The 25,337-nt window shown below is 45.4% G+C and overlaps 1 protein-coding gene across 10 annotated transcripts in view; it reads right to left on the bottom strand.

Annotated features, from left to right (window-relative positions):
• GLYR1 (glyoxylate reductase 1 homolog) overlaps nt 1-25,337 on the bottom strand; it is a 36,105-nt gene that overhangs the window by 9,474 nt on the left and 1,294 nt on the right. For 5 of the 10 annotated variants that reach the window (XM_073899561.1, XM_073899563.1, XM_073899564.1 and 2 more), the window contains exons 3-10: nt 24,270-24,349; nt 14,731-14,869; nt 13,948-14,190; nt 9,019-9,105; nt 8,072-8,128; nt 7,259-7,309; nt 7,093-7,166; nt 4,633-4,732 (exon numbers count right to left, since the gene is read on the bottom strand). In XM_073899561.1, coding sequence (XP_073755662.1) covers nt 4,633-4,732; nt 7,093-7,166; nt 7,259-7,309; nt 8,072-8,128; nt 9,019-9,105; nt 13,948-14,190; nt 14,731-14,869; nt 24,270-24,349 — 831 coding nt within the window. The remainder of the gene's footprint in view (nt 1-4,632; nt 4,733-7,092; nt 7,167-7,258; nt 7,310-8,071; nt 8,129-9,018; nt 9,106-13,947; nt 14,191-14,730; nt 14,870-24,269; nt 24,350-25,337) is intronic. The other 5 variants (XM_073899566.1, XM_073899568.1, XM_073899569.1 and 2 more) reach the window with 3 other exon arrangements.

Here is a 25,337-nt window from a genome sequence, read left to right as displayed (position 1 = left end):
AGAGAGAGAGAGAGAGAGAGAGAGAGAGAGAGAGAGAGAGAGAGAGCATGAGAGGGGGGAGGGTCAGAGGGAGAAGCAGACTCCCCACTGAGCAGGGAGCCTGATGCGGGACTCGATCCCAGGACTCCAGGATCATGACCTGAGCCGAAGGCAGTCGCTTAACCAACTGAGCCACCCAGGTGCTCCTGTATCCAACTTTTTTTTTTTTTTAATTTTATCCATTTATTTGAGAGAAAAAGAGAGCGCACACAAGAGAGAGCACAACTGGGGTGAAGAGCAGACGGAGCAGGGAGCCTGATGTGGGACTCGATCCCGGGACTCTGGGATCATGACCTGAGCCGAAGGCAGTCGTTTAACCAACTGAGCCACCCAGGCGCCCGAGGCTGCCATTCCTTACCAAGATGTTTCTGGGGGTTTCTAAAAGCATGAACTTTTCTTGAGAATTGAAATTACCCAGAACATCTCATAACAAAACATCATTAATATTTCAGTGTATTTCCTTCTCCAAGGCATTTAAAAAAAGTAATTAGAATAATGTGAAGCTACTATTTTGTATTTTTTTTTTTTAAGATTTTATTTATTTGACAGAGCAAGAGCAGGACAGCACAGGCAGAGGGAACAGCAGAGGGAGAGGAAGAAGCAGACTCCCCGCTGAGCAGGGAGCCCGATGTGGTGCCCAATCCCAGGATCGTGGAAACATGACCTGAGCCAAAGGCAGACGCTTAACCGACTGAGCCACCCAGGCGCCCCTGTATCCAACTTTTTTTTTTTTTTTTAATTTTATCCATTTATTTGAGAGAGAGAGCGAGCGCACACGAGAGAGAGCACAACTCGGGTGAAGAGCAGACGGAGAAGCAGACTCCCTGCTGAGCAGGGAGCCTGATGTGGGATTCGATCCCGGGACTCTGGGATCATGACCTGAGCTGAAGGCAGATGCTTAACTGACTGGGCCACCCAGGTGCCCCAGTATCCAACTTTTAATACTGTGTGTCATTTACATTTGTCCATACTGTAGCCTTTCATAATTATCATTTATAATAGATGGCTGCAGAATATTCCATTGAGATATACCTGAATTTATCTAATGGCTCTCCTGCAGTTAGATATCTAGCCTGCTTTTAATTATAAATGACTCCAACAAATATTTTCATGTATACCTTTGTGTTTTCAATTTAGGTCTCTGAAAGTAGAATAAAACAGGCTCCAAATAGCTTTAAAGTTCTTAATAAATGTAGACAAATGGCTTTCCAATGGAGTTGTTAATCTATAATGATCATCAGCAAGGTCTCAAATCACCAGCACTGAGTATATCATTTAAAAACAATAAACAGGGTGCCTGGGTGGCTCAGCCGGTTAAGCGGCTGCCTTCGGCTGAGGTCATGATCCCAGGGTCCTGCGATCGAGTCCCGCATCGGGCTCCCTGCTCAGCGGGGAGCCTGCCTCTCCCTCTCCCCCTGCCTGCCTCTCTGCCTACTTGTTCTCTATGTCAAATAAATAATCTTTAAAAACAACAAACAAGCATCCATAAATAAAAATTTTGTCCTACGGATGATTTAACCAGCCCAAAACAGCAACTGTTTGTTTGATATATTTTGATTACTCTTGATTACTGAACCTTCTAAATTTAATACCTTTGTGTTTCTTTTGTGAGCAATTTTTTATTTTGGATTTATGAAACAATGTTTAATAAAATCAGTATGTTACCCTTTCCCTATATTTGCTATAAGCACTTTCAGTTGGCGTCCCTTTAAATCTACATGGAATTTATTTTAGTAGGTGTTACAAAGTGAGATTAGTACTTCCTCAAATTTCTATCCAGTTGTTCTGAATATAACTTACTGACTGACCTTTCTCCTCTCTCACTGATTTGCAGCGAGGCACCTCTATCAGACGAAGTCCTAGCTGTCCAGTTTAGCTGATGGGTGTGTGTCTTTATCACGGTACACACGCACCTTAGCCTTTTAGTATATAGCTTTATGTTTTTTTTTTTTTAAAGATTTTATTTATTTGACAGAGAGAGACACAGCGAGAGAGGGAACACAAGCAGGGGGAGTGGGAGAGGGAGAAGCAGGCCTCCCGTGGAGCAGGGAGCCCGACATGGGGCTCGATCCCAGGACCCTAGGATCACGACCCGAGCCAAAGGCAGACACTTAATGACTGAGCCACCCAGGCGCCCCACAGCTTTATGTTTTAAACTTTGCTTGGGAGAGATCTCATTACTCTTTCTTTTCTGAAAAAGTCAAAGTATGTTTCCCATTTACTATACCAGGGAATAATTTTTTATCAAGATCCTTTAAAAAGAATTACACAGGGATTGTAAAAGAATTACATGGCTTTTTTTTCCCCTTGAGAGAGTGCAAGAGTGAATGTAAGCGGGGGAGGAGATTCTGCAGAGGGAGAGAGAGAATTTTAAGCAATCTTCATTCCCAGCACAGAGCCTGATGTGGGGCTTGATCTCATGACCCTGAGATCATGACCTGAGCCGAAATGCAGACTCCACGCTGAGCATGGAGCTCGATGTGGGGGGTCAATCCCAGGACCCTGAGATCAGACCTGAGCTGAAACCAAGAGTCAGACCCTTAACTGAATGCGCTGCCCAGGCGCTCCTAATCTTTTGCTTTTGCTGTCATCATTTTACAGATGAGAACTATGAGGCTTAGAAAGGTAAACAATCTTGCTGGAGAGAGTGAGCAAGACAACTGTGACTTGTATTTAGGTCTGATTTCAAACTGAGATTCGTAAATGCTTTGCTCTCCTGCTTTCCCATAAATTAATTTGGAAAGAGTGGCCATGTTTATATAACTTTTAGGTTTTCCAATCAAGATACAGGCTGACCAGAGGCACTTCTATCAAAGGGGATCGTACTTATAAGGGAAACCCTCTGACTCTCCCAGCTTCTGCAACTGTCTGTGTCTACATTTCCTGGTTACCCGTACCTTCAATCACAACCTATCCTGCTGATGGGACGAGAGGTCTCACTCCTGCCTTAGGTACCCAATGCCCAGCAGCTGAAGCCCAAACTTTTTAGCACAGTTTTCAGTGCCCTTTCCCCCCAACCCTCTTGACTCTCCGACTCTCCAACCAGTTCCTTGTTATTCTCGAAAAGGCCTTTGTTTCAATAGTGAATTCTTTTTTTTTTTTTTTACCTTGCCAAGACATTTGTTAATTCAAACCCATTAGGCCTACCACCTCCTTCAGCAACCATCTTCCTTTCAGCTGCACCCAGCTGCACACCGGGTGTTCACTCAATCACTTTGTAAACACATGCTCAGCCACACCTGCTCCCCAACAGGCTGGTTCTTCCTCAATCTCTTCATGTGCTCCTGGTGAGTACAGGGCTTTAGTTTCTTAGTACTCAGACTACCGTTCTTCACCTTTTCTTGGATAGGAACTCGAAGGAGGAGCCGTGGCCTCTCTCCCTTACAAAAGGTGCACATTCGGACTTGGAATTCCATTTCAGGGCATGCACAGACCCTTGAAGTGGTGGACCACCACCTTAGGTTAAGAACTTCTAAACCTGTCCTGTCCACTTTGGTGGGCACTAGCCATGGGGGACTATTTACATTTAAGTGAAATAAAATTATAAATTCAATTCTTCCATCATACTAGCCATGATTCAAGTGTTGGAAGAGCCACATGTGGCTAGTGGCTACCACACTGGACAGGGCAGACACTGGACATCTCCAGCACTGTAGAATGCTCTACTGTACAGTGCTGTTAATACAATCCCAATGACAGAACACAGTGCAGCCATTAAAAGGAAGAAGCAGATCTCTATGCACTCAGTATCAATGAATTACTATTATACACACGTATATATTTGCATGTGCATAAAAAAGAGAATACAAACACCTGATGTGAGCTACCTCAGGTAATGGCAGAGAAGGGAGAATTTTCACTTCATTTTATACCCAAGTGCTTTTAAATGTTTACGTTTTATTTATTTTTAAGAGTTCCAGTTGCACTGCGCATCCTAGTGAGCTTTTTATTTATTTTTTAAGATTTTATTTATTTATTTGACAGAGAGAGACACAGCGAGAGAGGGAATACAAGCAGGGGGAGTGGGAGAGGGAGAAGCAGGCTCCCCGCGGAGCAGGAAGCCCCATGCGGGGCTTGATCCCAGAACCCTGGGATCGTGACCTGAGCCGAAGGCAGACGCCCAACAACTGAGCCACCCAGGCGCCCCTAAATGTTTACTTTTTATAATAACATCTAAAGCTTAGAGATTCTTAACTGTAGAGAACAAACTAAGAGTTGATGGAAGGAGGTGGGCAGGGGATGGACTAAATGGGTGATGGGTATTAAGGAGGACAGTTGTGATGATATATGTTATATAACACTGGATGTTATATATAAGTGATGAATCACTAAATTCTACACCTGAAACCAATTTTTACCACGTACGTTAACAAGAATTTAAATAATTAAAAAAAGAAAACACAAAAACCAAACATCCTAAGCTCATATACCTACAGCTTCACCTGCCTGAACTAAGAGCTTGGCTTCTCCTGCTCTATGCATGCAGAACGCTGGGCGGAGGTAACAGGAAGATTCCTATCCTTAAGCCACTCCAACTCCAAGGGTCAAGGTGCTGTCCCACCCCACCCGACAAGCACCCCCATGAATGCTTACTTTTTCTGCAGTCCGGTTCCAGACAGTCACTGTGTGACCCATTTTTAGCAAGTTGGAGACGATGCCACTTCCCATGAGGCCAAGGCCCAAAAATCCTATCCTGAAAAAGAGATACCGATGGGTTGGTGGGGGGGGGGCTCATCCACCAGCAAGTCCACTCAGCGGCTGACAGCACCGCTGCAGAGCCAGCAGCAGCATGTGCACATCATGCCTTTTCTCATTATGCCATCGTTTTGAAGTGTCCCTCAATTTAAGTGGGCTTTTCTAAACCCTTGCCTGCCACAGAAAGAAGTGTGCCTCACTGGTTTAGGGTAAGTCTTCCAACTTGTTCCCTTACTGCTTTGACAGAGCGTCTGAGCCTCCAATTCCGGTACAGCGAGAAAGCAGGCACGTGTCTTTGACTCTTGCAGCGGTTTCCTCGTCGGCCACCCCAAACACCAGGCTTTCAGATGCCACTTTAAAGCACATCAGAATCCGTGACAAGTAACCGAAGCAATGTGTTCAGAGCCAGCCAACTTCTTCAATTGTAGGACTCAGGATCATAGTCTTCATCTCCCTCCCCAGCTCGACACCCGACACTACCTTTGTGTTCTTCCTGCTGTCAGCAGAGAAGGGCCCTGACCCTTTTCAAAGCCTGGAGCCAGGGGAATTCTCCAGAACATGAATTCTTCCTATGCCTGCCTTCTCCTGAACCTTTCTGGCACTGCTCTCCGCTGGCCTGTCCGTGCCTCCCCCGCCTGCCCTTCTAACCGCAGGCCCATGCTCATCTTGGGGGACTAGAGTTCAGGTGGACAACATGTTCTGCTTACCTTCACTTCCTGTGGCCTGCTTCTTCCTGCAATGCTGAGAACTTAGGGGCTATTGGCTACTACTGCTATTTCTATGTGCTTTTACAGATGATTTTATCTTGCCCAAAGGTCTTTTTTTGGTTCCTGCACTTCACTCCTTGCATGATATTGATATAGCTAACCAATGCCTCTTCCATCATTTCTTACTACATGGTGTTCTGGTTTTGGCTTGGGTTTCTTTCAACTCCAGACCCTCTCTGCAGCCTGTCCACCTTCACCTGAGTTACCCTTTTAGATTCTCAGTCTCCTGGGGTGACATTCACAGCCACTCCTGCAAACTGGCTCTTGTACTGAAACTGTCTCCCCTCATCCCTGGTGGAATACGAACTCTCACATGCTCTCTGTCCCAGCCTGAATCCAATGATAAAAACAGAACCCACTGCATTCCTCACCAAATGGCAACCTCCCCCATTAAGTTTCCAGCCAAAGCTCAAAACCCAGGAGATCTTTTGTCATTCCCAGCTGTCTGGGTAGTTTAAGCTTGCCCGACGACTCTACATCACAATAGACGAATTCTCTTTTCCTGGCGTTCCAGGACACCTAGTGCACTGCACCATACAGCTGCTTCACTTTGTAGTTGGCTTCACATTCATGTCAAAAAACGGTTTGACTAATGAGGCAACAAAGGTCTTAGGTGAAAGCACTGGACTCTGGTCTCAGCCTCATCCTTGTCATTTTTTAAAAAAAATCAACACAATCCTCCTTAAATCAATGGGTGACGCCCATCTTCCCTTTCATTGGCATAGAACATGCCTCTGCCTTTTCTACTCTCCCCAGGGCTGTTCACCCAAAATAACCGGTGGAATCTTCAGGGATTTCATCAGCATAAAAAATTATGAATAAAGTAAAAGACATACTGTTTTTACTCTGAGAAAGAACTGTACAGGAGATACACATGGAGAATTCAGACCCGGCCACCGGGCTCAGGACAGTGCTCTGTCTTTGCACTTATAGACACACGACTGCAAATAACCACCAGAGGAAAGGCAGAGGTGTGCGGGCGCAAGCTAAGCTTTGGGGACCATAGTCAAGACAGGTGTGTGGGAAGGACCGGGCGGCAACAGCAGGGAGAGCTGGGGAAGGCGGGACGATGGTGATTCACCTCTCACCAGCCACCTGCCCCCACCACAGCCAGTCTCAGGGTTTTCATCACTGTTCTGCCAAGCCAGTGGTTCTCAAAGTGTGGTGTCTTGACTGGCAGCAGCGGCACACCCAGGAAGGTGTCCAAAATTATAAACTCTCCGGATCCACTCCAGATCTACTGACTGAGAAACCCTGGGGGGTGGGGCCTAGCAGTTGATGCTTTACATGTGGCCTTTCAGGTGATTCTGAGGCAGGGGAGTGTCTGAGAACCACCAAACTGAGTGTTCCTCCAGCTCGAAGACTCACCAGTGAGCTATGAAGGCAACTCGACCATGTACTTATAGGACCTTGGTCTCCTGCAGGTCAAATTACTTCCAGGCAACTCACTAAAAATTATAACTTTCTCTCTCTCTTTCCATTCAGTCCCACCAATGGCTGGGATACAACCCTTAAAAAGAGCCCCTTGGGGTCATCCCCTATTCCCTAACAGAACTAGAGCCACACGAAGCCTTTTCATCAAAGGTCCTACTTTTTGTCTGTGGGTGTGATGCTGCCATTCACGGCCGTGCTGTCTGCTGCCTGGATGGAGGTGGACCCAGTTTCCTAGGGAAAGGAAGCACAGCTCATCAGGTCAGTCTGCCCATGCCAAGGGCCCCAGTGGAAGAGAAAAATAGGGAGGCACGGAACCTACGTACCTCTTCACATATTTTCAACTTCTTTGTGATTGCCTGGTAACAGACAGCTGGCTAATAAAGGAGAAAAAAAGACCATGTATTAAAGTGAACGCTTAACTGGTCTTCGTTATAATTTCCCTAAGAGGTTAGGCCTAAAGTGTGGTGTTAACACTGAAACCTATTTGCTGTTCGACTTTACTGAACTCCAAAGGACACATCAGAAAGGTAGCATAGACTACTTCACTTAAATATCTATGCAACTCTGCAAGATTCTTTTGCCGATGATGACATTAAGGATCAGATTCATGAAGTCATACACTCAGAGTTACAAGGCTACTCAGTGTAACTGGGCTTGCAACCCAGATCTGTCCAACTCCAAAGCCACAGCCTATCAGGTCCTATATCAAGGTTCAGCCTAACTCATGGCCTTGCAGATACTCTGGGAAGCTTGCCCTCCACAAACCGATGGTTTAGAGAGACTGCTTGCACAGCAAGCCTGAGAATGCATCCACCAAACAGCAAGGGCTACCTCATGAGTGTGGATAGCTCACAAGGTCTGGCTTCTGCCCCAGACTCACAAATGTCTCAACCACACAGCTGCTGAGCCTTAAATGCTTTTTTTGGCGGGGGTGGGGGTGGGGGTGGGTTTACTTTTAACTGTAACAACACCTGACTCACGAGTGGGCCTCCATGTGACTTTCTATCTAGTTGCTCTGGGCAGTGGTAGAAGCAGAGCCTAACCTTTCAGACTAGTAGGGTGAGGTTCCATGGAGCCACCTTCTCCCTTTAGGCCAGCCCCTGACCAAGGATCACAAATGTAGAAGACCGACTCACCTTCTCAGTTTGGCTGAGCAGGAAATGATGGAAATGAGGGTCTGCATCTTTCACAGGCTGAAACCAGAAAATGATTCAATAAAACAACTTATCTTCCACCAGAGGTCACCTTGCCTGGTAACTGACTCTCCTCTGGCTGAAACACCCCTGGCAGCTGGTCTCGACTATATAACTGCCTGGAAGCCCTTTCCCATTGTTGGTCTAAGCCTTTTATAAACAGTCCCTGCTCCAGCTAGAGGGAAACTGGCTACTTTTTCACAAAGTGGAAAAGAAAAGACAGTTCTGTCAGGGTGGCATAAAAATTATTCTAGTAACACTGCAAGAAAATATTTAAGAGGTATACTGGTATTTTTAAAATGCAGCATTTACCAGTCCTTTTGGATAACTGAGTAGGCGAGGCCAAACCAATTCTCAGTACTCTCCCAATTTCAGGGTTTTACCTACTGTGTCTGGTGCCAGTCCCTTGAGTGTCTCGTCTCATGGAGGATCGATATAAACAGAAATGTAGGGCAATGAGTGCAGGACTTTCAAGGGTTTTCACAATTAGGTTCAACAGGGGACTGGGGCATCCACTCCAAGGGGCTACTGAACAGCAGAGTTGTATATGTGAACAGTGAAAGGTGTCTATAAAGCATTAAGTGAAAAAACGTGTGGGCCAATCTCGCGTTTATGAAAACCAACCCTATTCCCAACAATAGAAACCCCAAGTGGGTATATAATTCTATAAATGATGAGTGAGTGGGGGTTGTAGCAAAGGGTCTGGAAGAAGTTACATCGAACATGAATGAAACTGAGCACCCATGAGGGTGGAGACTTGCACTTTTCCCCCTCAAACACCTCAGTACTTTATTGCAATTTAAAAAATGGGGAAAGGAAAAGCGCCTAACACAGGCCAGGAAATCAGCTTGGAGGCTGGGCTTATCCTGGCTTGTGGGAGAGCTTGTTACCTCACTCACAGTCGGCTGCCATTTAAACGCGGCCATCGGTCCAGCCATCACCCCCTTCACGGTACTAGACTCAGGGATGGTGAGATCCTAGAGAGGGAAAGGCAGATGGTCAAGACACTGAGGCCACCTCAGTAGCAGATGTCTTCCTGCACCAAATCGGGGAGCACCTCTTCACTTCGTCGCTTCCTTCAGTTACAGTCCACCTCAAACGAACCCCCTAGCCAACTCCAGTCTCGGCCTAAGTCCCCAGGCACGGTTCTGACCATCCATTGGGAGAAACCAGGCAAGTTCTCATCAACATGGAGCAAAGCTTTCTTCTCTGTTCTTGAAATAACAAATTGTCTTCTTGTGCCCAAGTTTCACAAGGACAGATGTCTCTGGAAAGCCCAACTATGGTGTGCAGTATTGTTAGCAAGTCACAGAGAAGATTCCTTATGGCCAATAATGAATATTAAAAAACAGTACTGGCTTCGGAGAGAATCTCAAAAAAAAAAAAAGAAAAACTAAGAAAGCCACATGGTGCTGATGAGGAAATGTGCCCAGCGTTTTGTTTTTTTTTTTAAAGATTTTATTTTATTTATTTGAAACAGAGAGAGAGAGAGAGAGAGCACAAGAGGGGGTAGGGTGAGAGGGAGAAGCAGACTCCCTGCAGAGCAGGGAGCCCAATGCGGGACTCGATCCCAGGACTCCAGGATCGTGACCTGAGCCGAAGGCAGTTGCTTAACCAACTGAGCCACCCAGGCGCCCCTGTGCCCAGCGTTTTAACTACTAAGCTACTGACAAAGCCAGACTTCCAGTCCAGGGCAGCTGGGAGCCAAGAGGCCCACTCTCTCTCCAGGCTGATGCCAGGGCAGGACCCAGTGGAATGGGGTGCACCTCCTCCCCAACAGCCTGGCCCACACCCATCCTGGGCAGAATGCTGCTTCAGCTTGACACCTGCTGTGTCTTATCCCCTCCACCAAGTTCACCGCACACTCCTTTTCCACATGTGGGATCTTCCAGCCACGGTGGCCCTCCTGACATTTCCACTTGGATATCTCATGGGAATCTTGAACGCCCCACTGAACTCTGGATCTCCCCGCCCCAACGGTGCCTTCCACTGTCTTCAGTCTTAGAAAAGCAGCTCCATTCTACCAGGCTGAGATCTTTGCGGTCCTTCTTGATTCCACCCTCCTATCTGCTAGCAATGATTATGGTTTTACAGCTGCGGATCGGTGACCCCTTTTTTTGCCATCCCCTGCCACTTCGACTGTAGCAAAAAGGATCCCCCTGCTTCCGTTCTGGAACCCCGCAGTCTAGACTAGACACAGGAGCGAGAGTGCAGTAGGACACTTCTCTGCCTACAACTGGCTTCCTGTCTCACATAGTCAGGCCGACGGGGCACTACAAGTTCTACAACCTCCCAACTCCACCCTACTCCGAATTCATATCCTATTATATTTTCTCCCCCTCACCACTCTCCAACTCACCAGCATCGCCTTGGCCCTCCAGCCATTCCGCAAACACATCAAGCATATGCCTTTGCACTACCAAGAATGCTCTTCCAACAGTTATCTGCTTGACTCACATGCTCACTTCAGGTCTCCGCAGAAATGTCACCTTATCGATGACCCCTCTGTATCCTCCTACATGATGGTGATGTTATTATAAGTGAGTTCTATGAAAGCAAGACTTTTGCCAATTTTGTTTACTCTGTATCCCATGTGGGGAGCCATGCCTGGCACAGAGGAGATGCTCGCTCTTTACTAAAGAACTGAACATGAGAGGGGCCTGGTCTAACTATCATGCTGCTTTATCGCTAGACATCTGGCTTATGTGGGGCTTCTCGATCAACATGTGCTGAACAAAGAGCTCTGGGGAAAAAAGAGGCCTAGTGTAGAACTGTCCTAAGAACGTCCTGCCGTGATGGACATGTTCTGTATCTGCCCCTGTGGCTAGGGGCAGCACAGCTCTAGTGACCTGCTTAAGGTCTCAGAACAGGAGAGTGGGGTGGAGACACTGGCTCTACATCTGGCACCAGCGGAAGGCCCCGACTCCCCAGTCAGCAGTCCCTGAATCACTTGGGGATTTGAGGAGAGCCACAGCCCTGAGGGCTCTGTGCTGTCAGGGTGCTGTGTGCCCAGAGTTGCAGTTCTTCTCAGCCCAGGACTTGGAAATGAGAGCCCCTGAGAGAGGATGAGGGCACACCTCTCACACCACAGCCAAGGCACGAACCCAGGCTTTCCCTGTATGCACGTGACTGACGCCTCTGTGTCAAAAGGTCAGCCTTTTCCACTAATCCTCACAGGACAGGGGATTATGGCTCCTAACGGCTATCATCCGAGACTTTGCCCAGCTATCAGCCTAGGCTACTGCTATTTCAGAAAGAAGCCATTACTGTAGCAACACACACTCTTTTTAGACCGCAGGACCTATTAGATCAGAAGATGCACCAAAATTCCAAGCCCAGATTCCCTACATCTCTGAAGATGCTTAATTAAAACCAACTGTCTGAACTGAAAGGGCTGTGTCTGCCCTGCACCACTAGCCACACTCCTTCCTCTCCAGCTGACAAATCCTTCACTAGAGGCCGGCCAAGCAAGGAGACTGTAGGAAGCACTGCACTAAGGGTAAAGAGCAAGCAGACCTCTTGGCTGGGGACCTGACTCCAATGGGGCAAACTGCTTTTCCCTGGGAGCCTGTGAGAAGAGTCCCTGCAGTAATGCCCGGTGGCGGCCTCGGGTGACACTAAAACCACTACGCTCTCACTGCAGAACAGGCTTCTGCCAGACACTGACAAACATAAAGCCATTCATCAAATGCGTGGTGCACGGCACACCGTTCTTGATGCTTCGCTCTTGTTACTTGTTTAATTCTCACGACAAACCTGAAAGACAGGTATCACTATTATTCCCAATGATCAGACGAGGAAACCAAGGCAAAGGAAGTTGGCCAAGGCCACACAGCTGCAGCAAGTTATGGAGTCACAGTTCCGACTCAGACCTCCTCCTCACCTCTCCTGCACACTTCTCTTTTTCCAAAAAGATGTCGTTTCTCTGCAGGGCCAGCACGGAGTTGGTGAGATCCACGGCTTTAGAAAGCAGAAAATAGGAATTTGGAGAACAGTATAAAACCTGACAGCTCAGATGCCTCTGGATCCCCAGGAAATCAATTCAATTGGATCAAATTAGAACACACCCCCTGAAAAGTTCTTTCTGCACCACGGCTAGCTGTTTTCTCCACCTTCTCCACCTCTGGCTGGCAGTTCCCTGTGCTCACTGTCAGCCAGGGCTGTCCTGACCGCTAGTCACTTTGTCTACTCTCAGTCTCGGCTTTGTCTGATGGTGAGGACTTTCTCTAACATAGTGGTCAGAGTGGCAGCCCACAGGCTCAATCTGGCCCAGAGATGTTCCTTGGACCTAAAAGTATTTTAAAATTTTGAATTAGTGTGTAACACTTAAAATTGGAATGTTACACATAAAAATCAGTATTTCCAGCTTCTCTAGAGGAAAAACCAGATGACCTGGCAAACTTGGCTGGGACCCCATGGACAGAGCAATGACCTCCCCAGAGCACCAGCTGCTGCCACCCCTAGTGCTCTCAGTGTGGAGGTAGGTCAGGGCTGCAGACCCTCAGCCAGCCTCCCCTTGCTGCCATGACCTGTCTGGTCTCGCTGGTGTCTGAATTTGCAGGCCGTGATCTGATGCAGTCTAGTGTTTTGTCAAGGCCTTATCACCCAGCTGTTTCTGCCAGCCATCTGGCTCCTTTGCCCTTGATTGTGCTCTAACAGTCCTCCCATTTTCACAGACTACCCCCTCCATCTCGAATTCTCTTCCCTTGGCTTTTGAGACTTGACCCAAATCTTTTCAGGAAGGTGAAAGGTACATTATTTCCACTTTATTTCACTGTGATGGCTCCTCTGAATCCTTCCAGCTCTGACCTACGGGTATTTTCCCTGCAAGGCAGAATCCTACCCTTCACTCTGCTCCCTCCTTACTTTCTCTGAAGACCAATCCCACCGGACCTCAGATATGCTTTGTATGTATTCTCCAATATACTTCTACATATTTGCCTCCCACATCTACATTCCATCCTGACATTGGTTCAAGGCTCCCTAATAGTCTTGGCATCACCTCAAATTCATCACACTCAAAACAGATCTAGTCCTCTTGCTCCATTCGCCAACCCTACTCCTGACTCTTGCTCTTGAGGAAGTTATTACCATTTTCCAAACAAAAACGTGAAATCATCTCCCTCCCCCTTTCCTCTGTAACCTGTTGCTAAATCTTATGAGCTCTTCCTCTGAAGTGCCTCTCAGGCAGTTCCTTTCAGTATTTGCTATCAATATAGCTCCTTATAGAAATGCAAACCTGGCTTTAGCTTTCTGACCAGTTTTAGCCTTTCTTCTCTGCCCTCCACCATTGCTAACATGCAGCTTGGAGCACACCACCACCCTGACACCCAGCTCCCAACATGTTTGTGGCCCCCTATGGACTCCATGACAGTAAATACTGCTTCAGTAGACCTCAAGGCCCTCCACAATCCAGTGACAACCCACTTTTAGCTCTCTGCTCTCCTCCCTATCCCCTACCTATAAAAAGAATATCCACGCCAACATCAAGCCCTACATAGGCTGGGCCCTCTGTCTCTGGAATGCCTTCCCCTTTCTTAAGCCCCTTCCACCAGTGCCAGCCCTTGCATGCTGGCTCAGGCGGACTGTTCTCCCGCCTCGACCATTTAGTTGAATGCGAGATCCTTTGCTGCCTTGTGTTCCTATTTCATACCTGTGCACCCAGGCTGAGTCCCTCCCCTGGTCTGCAGGATTCTTTAGGGCAGTGCTTAGCACAGGTTTCTATGTCCACTCAGTGAGCTGAGGCACACTGTAGAGCTCAACTCTTTCACAGACAGAAGGAAGTCACTAATCCCGGAAGCTGCAGAGGTAAAACAAACCTTCTCATCCTTTGGGGGCCGACCCCGTTTCCGGGGACTCTGCTCTTGGGCTCTTTTCAGAGGGGACTTGGAGCCTCTCTCTGAAGAGCCTGAAGACACCCTCTTCTTTCCTTCTCCCATGTTCTTCTTCACCTTCCCTTCAGACAGGCTAAGCTTCCGCTTCTCATCACCTGAGTTTGGCCTACTTCTCTCCTCACTGGAATTACGCCGATTCTTGTCATCAGCAGAATTGTGGGACGATGTCTGAAAGTTTAATAATAACAATGATAGCCACCACAGCAGCCACTGCCGCCGCCACCGCCATTTACACAAGCCAGACACCCTAGGAGAAGCGCTTTACATGTGCTATCCACACAACAACCCTATGAAATAGGTTCTGCTATTGCTTCCACTGATACTTGGGGAAGCAGATAAAGTCAAATCACTTGCCCGTACCCTAAGCTAAGAAGTGGGATTTACACCCAGGCAGTGGATATACCCAAGAACACTCCTAATCTCTAGGATGTCAAAGGGAGAAATGCCTGTGTTGTATTCAAAAGCTGAGATACTTCTCCTGAGTCCAAGTGACTTTCCTAAGAACAGCAATCTATTTCAGAAAAGTCTGCCACATGCATGGAGTTTCAAGCTGATAAGCCAAACGCGGATACCCTAGAACTGAAGTAGTGTTCTCGCCACTGGCATGGCATAAAAACAGAGTTTAGGTTTGGGCCATGTTTAATCTGTTAGTTACTATGACAAAATAACCAGTCAGATGCTGGAATAAAGCAAGAATCAGTCTCTCACCTGGTCTTTCCCTTTGGCTCTCCGGAGGAACTCTTCGACAGCATCCACAGCCTGCTGGAATCGTTTTCCCTTGTTGATCTTGATCATTTCCTCCTTGTGTGCATGGTATGGCTTTAGCTGTTCCACTTTGATCCAGGCACTAGCAGAAAACACACACAGAAAGGGTATGATCCACACTGCCCATGCCAGAAATTATCAAATACCTCATCACAACAGAATGCAAATATCCGTTTGGTTTAACTGGACTTTGAACCAGGCCTGCTATTTTTTCAAAACATGTTACCACCCACCCCAAACTCTTGGGGTGTTATAAAAAGTATGTCTTCCCGAAACAAGTCAAGCACAACCACCACCACTACCAAAACCAGAATATCTTCCACAAGTTGCAGGCTATTTGTCTGTTCTCGTTCACCAGCCTTCTACACTAAGCCACACATCGCCTGCCACTTGTGTAGGGCAGGGGAAGCCTGGCAATGTTCTTCCATTCTCATCACAGGGGCCCGTCATGGAGCGAGGGCATCAGGAAGCATAATCGACCACAGTAACATCACTGCCCAGTCAACACCCAAACCAGAATGACAATCTGTCATCAACTGAGAATCAGGGATGCTCCCATGGCTCAAGAAATGCAGCATCTGAAATCTGCTCCTCTTACAGGATACATTATATTTGGTCATAAATGATCCTGTCTGTGGCTACTAAACCACACAAAACATGTGACACATGATTTGGAATTAGGGCAGCAGTCGTAACAGGAGGTCTTTTTTTTTTTTTAAATATTTTTATTTATTTATTTGAGAGAGAGAGAATGAGAAAGAGAGAGCACAAGATGGGGGAGGGTCAGAGGGAGAAGCAGACTCCCTGCTGAGCAGGGAGCCCGATGCGGGACTCGATTCCAGGACTCCAGAATCATGATCTGAGCTGAAGGCAGTCGCTTAACCAACTGAGCCACCCAGGCGCCCCGTAACAGGAGGTCTTTAGAAACAAGATTCTGCTTGTGATTAAAGGTACAACATACCCTTATGATGTTTATTTTTTAATTCCTACCATTAATGTGTAACACACGCAAGTAAAAAATCCATCAGTTGTCACTTCTGGAATATCTGGCCTACATATTGACCTGAACAAATCTGCCCCAGCTGGCTTCCTGTGGTTTTTCTAAATGACATTCAGCGTCCCAGTACAAAGGAGAGGATTTTATAGGCTTGGCAAGGTAACAGTTAACTTATATACATTTTTACTGTGTAATACTCACAGGTTTCATAGCATAACGTTCTGAAAAAAGGGGTCAGGTTAAGGATAGAGAAACTAAGCTATCACACTTAGGGTCCTCTCCTTTAGAGAAAGCCGGAGAATATTCACGAATAATAATAAAAATGTGGGGCGTCTGGGTGACTTAGTCAGTTAAGCGTCCAACTCTTGATCTCAACTCAGGTCTTGATTTCAAGATCATGAGTTTAAGCCCTGCACTGGGCTCCACACTGGGAACGAAGCCCATTTAAAAAAAAAAATTGCTAATCTCTACATAAAAATAGTTTAGTCAACCCACCAACAGCCACCTACCCTTTAAGTGTTATGCTAATAACTGTGACCCATGGATCTGTACAAACACAATAGCCGTAGGACTATTAGCCTATAAATGTGATAGCAAACCAGGACTAAGCATGTTATCTATGGCTAAACAAAGCCACAGAGAACGGAACGATGAACAAGGACTCAGATGCTGTCTCACTGCATAAAGTTCCAACCAGGTGAGGTAAGCAGGTACCTTTCAGTGACTAACTCATCTTAAAGTCTGAAACTTGCCATGATAGAATGCACTGGTCTGTTCCTGGGGAGGAAAAATGGAATCATATTTTGACCTTACATTGCCTGGCAGGTACACCACTGAACAGACCCTCCTGCTTCTCCTCCCATTTAGTGTTTCTAAGGGCAGACCACCAGAGCAGATGCAAAGCCAGACATGCCCTGAAAAGCAGGTTAAGCTGTCCTACTGAGATGACACAAATACCAGCGATAAGGCTTAAAGGGCCACGTGCCCTCGACATGCCTCTTCCTTCTCTGAGCTTCAGGTTAGAAGCTAAGATCCACACAAGTTTTGGTGTAAGATGAATGGGGTGGTTTTATGGAGCTCCCTGAGATGGGACAATACACTCTAGGCATCCTAATCCCTGCCTCCCTCTCCCCACATGAACCAGAGGAAGTGGAGAGGTAAGGACATCCATGGAGGAAGGACCAACAACCCATGCCCATTTCTCCACTGAAGCACTTTAAGTGGATTACTGATTTCTGCCAGAAGAATGGTACAGTCAAAATTCCATTCTGGCATTTGCATCCTAAAATGAAATTTTCCTCTTTGGCCATTTTTGAAAAGTGAAAATGGTTTGCTAAAAGAATGGACAGTATAAATATCAAGAGGATAAATCCAAGAAATATTAATCTAGTTAAGAAATCAGTCTATTGTTGAAGCACTGTGCCCCAATCAGAAAAACTGTAAATAAAAAGCCAGCCCACCAGAGCCCTAGGAGGATTACCTCTTGAAAGTGAGCCAAATTGAAATCAATTTAGCCTTCTGAATAGTTTTTTCTCTAAAGGCTATATTGCAAAAAAACCCTGTCTCCTTAAAGAGTATGCTTTTCATCCAGGGCTTCAATAATGTACCATTCTCACTGAGGCCCATCAGCTGGGCCTGGTATGCAACTGGTGCTCAATAAATAATCACTGAGTAAATGATGCCTTCCAAGCATATTCAGAGGGGCTGGAATAATGGCCTCTGGGTTAAATGTTCTAAGGCTTTGGTGGACTTTTCTGGTTGTTGCTGTTGCCTGTACATTTTTGTTTGTTTTATCATGACTCTGAGATTGAGACTTGAGCTGCGATCAAGAGTCGGGACGTTTAACCGACTGAGCCACCCAGGTGCGTGCCCCCGTTATTTTTTTTAGGTGACTTCTGTTTCTTTCTGTGATATGAGCTGCGACTTATGATTTCCTTCCTATCATCCTCCTGATGCCCGGAAGGAGCTGGACCTTTTCTACCTAATTTACTGTTGGGCTGGGAGTCAAAAATCAAGCTTAGTCAAGTGGTATGTAAAGTATGGGCCTTTGCTTTTACGTACAAGGAAGTAAACCCCATTGTTTGTAGTGGCAATCAGTGACGTCATTACAAAGGACAAAATGGAAGGTCCCTTGAGATATCTGGCTAAGTGGAAGAAAGCAATATGCAGAACAGTGTGTGAACTACACTATCACTTGTGTAAAAACAAGGAAAAAGGAATATGTAATTTCTTGATTCTGCACACAGTGTCTTTGGAGGGACATGCCGTAAGAAACTAGTATAACTGGATGCCCAAGGGCTGGTAACTGGGTGGCTGAGGGACAGGAATGAATGGAACTGTTTCACAGTTCATAGCTTAATTTGGGGGGGGTGCCATAAACATGTATTATCTTTAAGAAACAACAAATCAACAATAAAGGTCTCTGCTGTAGAACATGGGCTGCTCTACCCAGAAGGTGCCTCTATGACTTCCTCAGGTGAGTAGCTACTGCCTGGTTGCCGGTGTAACTGCACCTGTAACACAGCCAGGAGCAGCAAACTTATGGTATTCTGATACACCTGTAAATTCTTTTCACTTGCGAATATAAACTTTCCACTATAAACCACTCTCAGATTACACACTCCACTCAAAACGAAATTAAACACCTCACATTTTCAAAAACTTCCATAATTCTGACCTGCTTTTCCCTTAGGTTAAATCATACCATGTACACATCATATTAAACATGTGGGTCTATGAATAATCTCCAAAACTCTCACATATGTGTCTCAGACTTTGCATGACACAATGACCTAGGTGGGAGTGGGGGTGGGAGGGAGAACACACACGTGTCAGCACAGTCCAAAGGTGAGAACAAAGACGGGGACAGAAGACATGCGTTGCTTTTCCATCTAGATTCGGTGAGTAGTACTGAGCAAATGATTTGTATGCTTGCCCTGCTTTAAAACCACTGAAAGAGGCTGAAGATTACGGAGTTGTTACAGCTCCAAGTCTAAGCTGTTCAGAAATCAAGACACCCCAAAACCCACAAATCAAAAAACAAAACAAAAAAAAGCCACAAAGAAAATAAGAGTTTGTCAGTTAATCTCAAGCAATGATTATCATACAGACATCAACAAAGACTTGCAGATAAAATAGATTTAGAAGATTCTCTTTTCAAAACTTGAAAATACTCCCAAATGCTGGAGAAGGCTTTCAAGTTGTGTTGTCTATGCCAATATGGTCAGCTGCTTCTTTTGTGCCAGATTCTTTAATTCTGGTGCATGACACACCTGCTCGTGGAGTCCACTGTCTCAGCCATGAGGGGAGTCACCTGTAGGATGGATGCTGGTGCTGGGAGAGGAAAATCTACTCAGTGCTCTCTAGGACAGGTATTCTCCAGCCCTGGCAGAGGGACACTGCTGGCTCAGTCCAAATAGCCGCATGCTCACCATCCATTTGGCTCCATTCTCCAGCTACTGCACAGTGTTGGATGTAGGGAAAGCAGGGCAATCAGGTGCCAGGCGAAAAGAAAGAGGGATGCTCGGATGGCTCCAATCTGCTTGTAAATACAAGCCACAGGTTCTTCTCCAAAAGTTACTTTAGTACTCACTCACTTCATACCTTATATTTGCCTTGATGAAAAAAGTATCTCAGGTTGGGATCCTGGACATTCTATCACTGAACTCCACAAATCTCCTCCCTCTCAGCGTACAAATCTGTTAAAAAGTGAGAACCAGAACAAATATCCTATCCATTTCCCAAAACGGCTCTTGTAGGATCAGGTATGAAGACTGCTACAGAAACTCTCAGAAGGTCATTTGGGATCTATCTTCTTTTGCCAGTAGTCTTCTCTTGAACTGTTTATCTCTGGGCGTTTTTGAACACCCACAGACTAAATGAGCTCCCTCCTTTCTGCCATCCATGGCCCCTGATGAAAATTTCAAACCCCGAGTTCAGTTTCTATTCTGATGGCAACTCCCTGCCCAAGGTGGGCTCTCATGTGCCTGAGACTTCATCTGTGGGTGGGGTCACCTGGCAGAGTTGTCAAAGTTATGCTAAAGTTATTTTCTCCTTTGTATCTCCATGAAATAGAAAACAACCATAAGTAACCCCCATACTCGCCATCCAGGCTCAGACAGCTGAATCCAGCCATCTTACTAAGTCCTTCCCCTTTCAGGAGCGGCTGGTTAGGAAGGTCTGGTCCTCTCTCTTCCTAATAGGACATCAGTTACGAAGGTCTGGTCCTCTCTCTTCCTAACAGGACATCAACACAATTTGTCAGATGTTTTGACAGAGGAAGGGAGAGAGAAAAACTAGTTTTCTAGAAGATTGAAATCTTTATCTTCCTTTTTTTTTTTTAAGATTTTATTTATTTATTAGAGAGAGACAGTACAAGTCGGGGAAAGGGAGAAACAGGCTCCCTGCTCGGATCATGACCTGGGCTTAACTGAGTGAGCCGCTGAAATCTTTATCTTAAGGAGCTACCCTTTTCACTCTTTTAATAAAGATCCCTGTTAATATTAAAGAAATCTTATTTATAAATATTTTTCCCCATACATAGCGTACAGTTTTGAAAAAGAACATCTCTGACTGAATCCTCTATTGCTCAGAAATTCAGGAGCAGCCCCATGCGGTGAGCCCCTATCCACCAAAGTCAGAGCCCCGTAACCAACATGTGCGAGGAGCATATGCCCCTCTCCCTGACTTCAAGCATCAAAGGTGAGGTAGAGCCCAGTTTCTTCTGGAACCACCTATAGCCTTGCCCTTCACAAAGCAGTACTCACTCTAAAAATCCACTTGTACTTCCCACCTAAAACACTTCTCAAAAGTCTGTTTCCTACAGTACTTCTTATGCATGCCCTAAACTTGGTCACCACAGCATTTGTTCTACTCACAGCGCTGCTATCGGAAATGTCTGATGATTTATGAACAGGTCAGTGTTTACCTTCTTACGGTCATTCATCATTTCAACAATTCTGACTTTTTCACGTTAAAGAATCCTACTCTTTGATCTGACTTGGTCCTCTTTTCTGATCTTAATTAGTTCCATCAGATCCCTTTGGGAGCATGGACTCGACTGCACACAGCACTCCTGGCAAGGCACAGCATAGTTTTTCCATAAAGATAGAACAATTGGAAAGAAAAAAAAAAGGGTGGAACAATTTACTGTTTTGTGTTTGAAGCCTTTTTGGTCCAAAGAAGAGACCTGGGGGCCCCTGGGTGGCTCAGTCAGTTAAGCGTCTGCCTTAGACTCAGGTCATGATCCCAGAGTCCTGGGACAAGCCCCGTGTTTGGCTCCCCACTCAGCGGGAAGCCTGCTTCTCCCTCTCCTCCCTGCTTGTGCTGTCTCTCTCTCAAATAAATAAAATCTTAAAAAACAAAAAAGCAAAGCAAGGGTGCCTGGGTGGCTCAGATGGTTAAGTGTCTGCCTTCAGCTCAGGTCATGATCCCGGAGTCCTGGGATCAGGTCCCGCATCGGGCTCCCTGTTCCTTGGGAGCCTGCTTCTCCCTCTGCCTCTCCCTGTCTCTCATGAATAAATAAATAAAATCTTTAAGGGGCGGCTGGGTGGCTCAGATGGTTAAGCATCTGCCTTCAGCTCAGGTCATGATCCCAGGGTCCTGGCATCGAGCCCCACATCGGGCTCCTGACTCAGCGGGGAGTCTGCTTCTCCCTCTCCCACTGCCTCTCCCACTGCTCATGCTCTCTATCTCTGTGTCTCAAATGAATAAATAAAAAAATTAAAAAAAAAAACCCAAAAAACAAAAAAGCAAAACAAAATAAAAAAACAGACCTGGCTGAAGTCCTTAGGAATTTCCAACACAAATGCCTTCCTTTTCCAAACACAAATCCTTTCTCTCGTTTCCCTTATTTTTTTTTAAGCCACCTGCTTCTTACCAGCTTATTCTCTCCCTTGTAATATATCTATATGGCCACCTGAAGTTTACTGAATCCCTGCTGTATACCACACCACCCTATGGAACAAGTGACACTACTTCTCCTGCATCGAGGTAGGGAGTATCATCCCACATATGGGCAAGGACACAAAGGCTTAGAAAGGTGAAAACAGCTTGCCCAAATTGTAGGGCAGGTGCGATGGCATCTGAATGCACAGCAGGCCAGCATCAAATCCAGAGCTCTTTCCTCAAAGTAATTCCCTGGACACTTCACCTTCAGATAATTTAAAGATAGTAAATAATGTCTGATCACTGATCACTAAGAACCCTTCTCCCTTCAGACAAGTGCTTGGAGATCCTTACCCTGTTTCCTTTCATTGTCAACCGCCTAGCCACAAAAAGATAATGTGTTGGTCCTGTGACAACTTGTTTTTCAATAAGTTTTTATGTGGAATTCTACCAAGGGAGTTTTATAAGCTTAAAGATATTATATCTAACAGTTGCCCAAAATCCACTTGCTTATGAATCCCCTCAAAAAATTTTAGTTAGAAATCACATCACCACCACCACTACTACTACTAACACCATTAGGTTATTTTTGTGTTCAGTAAGTGCATCCCTTTCATTGGCTTCACTTGTGTGCCCGGTTAAGTGCTGAAATGCACTCAACTCCAATTTCCTGTCTCACCTGTAGTAGGCATCCGTTTACTCTTCTGACCTTCCAGCATTTGCTTAAATTATAAGAACACAATGGCTTTCAGGCCTCCTGTAATCTGATCAAGCCTCTACTTTCCAAGAGTTTCCACTTTTGTTTTAGACTTGTACATCTTCGTTTAGCTAACCAAATTGGGTCAACCATATTGCCTGTTATTCTCAAGCACAGTTCTTTACCCCAGGTGGGGAGCCTTTCTCTGCCCACGCATCCAACTTAACACCCAGTTGCTCACAGTATTCCCACTGCCTGCACTGCCCTTCTTCTTCCTGCCTATTCAAATTCTATCTGTCCTCCAGAAGCAGATTCTAACTCCATCTCTTCCATCACCCTTCTTCTTATTTTTTTTTTGATGTGGAGCTCGATCCCAGGACGCTAGGATCATGACCTGAGCCGAAGGCAGACGCTTAACGACTGAGCCACCCAGGCCCCCCCACAAAAGATTTATTATTTGACAGAGAGAGGCACAGCGAGAGCAGAAACACAGGAGAGGGAGTGGTAGAGGGAGAAGCAGGCTCCCGCTGAGAAGGGAGCCCGATGCGGGGCTCGATCCCAGGACCCCGGGATCATGACCTGAGCTTAACGACTGAGCCACCCAGGCACCCCTTCCATCACCCTTCTATGACCTGAGTGTTCTCCACTGATCTCTCCGTGTTCTAGAACGCTTTAATAGTCACCTGTATCACTCACTCTGCACTTATTCCCATCTGAACTGGTTATGTCTTGTCACCTGAATTCCTGAAAGGCAAGGCCCACAACATTTGCTTTTCTCTGGAAGTTCCTTTTGGTGTCAACATTCGAAGTGTGGCTGTACAATTAGCACTTGTGTTATATACCAGAAGCCAGTGACTCCCTTGAATATTGTCATCAAAAGGCTGCTAAGTTGTTTTGTGACAGAGAACTGGTATATTGGTATACCTGCATGGTGAAGATAAACATGCCAAACTCTAACCCAGGGGGCGCCTGAGTGGCTCAGTCCATTACACATCTCCTTCAGCTCAGGTCATGATCCCAGGGTTCAGGGATGGAGCCCCATATCAGGCTCCCTGCTCAGTGGGGAGCCTGCTTCTCCCTCTCCCTCTGCCTCTCCCCCTGCTTGTGCTCGCCCGTGCATACTCGGTCTCTTTCTCTTTGTCAAATAAATAATAAAGTCTTTAAAAAACAAAACAAACAAACAAAAAACCCCTCTAACCCAGGCTGAGCACTCTGGCATATAAACTCCTGAATGAGTGAAGAACACTGTTTATAAGAGATTTTGCTATAGAATATCATATATCACTAAGAACATATATTTTAACCATTGGTATTAGATTTCTCAGAAAACTCACATTTTTCAAACCCCAAACTACATTTTTCTCTAAAAATCCTAAGTAGAAAATGCAACTACTTAAACCATCTAGCTACACCCAGGTAATCAAATCCATGTAATAACCAGAAAGCTGAACAAATCACTGGAAATTCAGGTAAATACACATTCTCCTCCTCACTGTGACCTATATGGCCTATCACAGAATCTCAAATGAATGGTCCTGATTTCACTGTAAACCTCATACATGAACCACAATGATAACCAGCCATTAAAAGAGAACCAAACATGGCCCTAATAAAAAGAACTACCTATGGGATTCGATAAAGAGATGAGAAATAATCTTATTGTGATTATCATCTTTAGAAAATAGTGAGTCCTATTTCTCACTTGACTGAAATTGTTATTGGCCCCAGGACAATTTCTATAAGCTAAGAATAGCACCTTTTATTTAGGTATACAAAGCCAGAACAATATGCCTGACAGACTACAGTAAAAATGAACTAGGGTCCTTCGAATATTCTCACAAGCAGCTCAGATCCAGAGCAACGCCCAAAGGGAAAGTGAAACTCTTGATGAGCACTACTCACTGATCTTCTGTTCCAAAAAACTTCACAAAGAAGCATTTCTTTCCACGCGGTTTCTTCAAGTCTTTGGGTGGATTAACAATCTGGGGAGTAAAGGGGGGGGGAAAGGTTTTTCCACACTTCTAAGTTGGTAAGAAAAAAAATGAAATAAAACAAAAGGAACAGGCTTAAAAAGAACCCAGGTAGTACATGTCTAAGTCTGGCACTTTTCTACTGAGACGTGTGGAAATGTGCAAATATTCTAGAAGTTCCCTACATCTACCATGTAGCAGTGCTCAGTAGGTAGAATATCCCTTCTACTGCAATGACTCTGTTTTAAAAGCGTAAGATCAACATCAACTCCTCCAACCACATGACCCTATCATCACTGAAGAAATGCAGAGAACACTTTTACATATACTTCAGTGAAGTAATGATGTTAGGTGGTGACTATCCTTACTGTGGTAAGCACTGGGTAATGTATAGAATTACTGAATCAATATGTTGTACACCTGAAAACTACTATGACATTGTATGTCAATTATGCTTCAATTAAAAAAAATTGTGCAGGAAGTTGAGACAGGTAATAATGACAACGAAGAACAACTGAGGCAATGAAAATGCCATATTGCAAGGAGACAGTCTAAAGACATTTCCTGGGCTCCTAGCAAGAATATAAAAACAGAACATTTGGAAAGCTATGACGGATCGCCTCATGCAAAATCTGGAATGCCAACTTCTGCAAAGATGCACTGGAGCAGCACATATGGTAACATGGAAAGAAGATTTAAACTTAGTTGGGACAAAAATACTTTGACTTTTCACTAACCTACATTTAGATTCCTCTCTTCCTGGAGAATTTATTTTCTTCTCCTTTTGTTACATTTAAGTGTAGAGCTAAATTCAAATTAGAATTGATTTCCAGGATTAAAAAACTTCACCAAAACCATCTCTGATTCAAGAGATAAGCATTTAATGCAGATTAAATGACCTAGTTTATATTATATTGTCTTTTCTAAACAAACGGAGAGTAGAGAGAGAAAAACTCTGTTAAATAGGTCCAGTTTAACTAAACGCCAGAAACTGAGAGGA

This window comes from Callorhinus ursinus, unplaced genomic scaffold (assembly GCF_003265705.2).
Source record: "Callorhinus ursinus isolate GAN/ISIS: 27379988/994484 unplaced genomic scaffold, GSC_fseal_2.0 scaffold13, whole genome shotgun sequence".
Lineage (NCBI taxonomy): Eukaryota > Metazoa > Chordata > Mammalia > Carnivora > Otariidae > Callorhinus > Callorhinus ursinus.
Note: the sequence above shows the minus strand (reverse complement) of the source record. Positions and strands in the feature narration are given on the sequence as shown.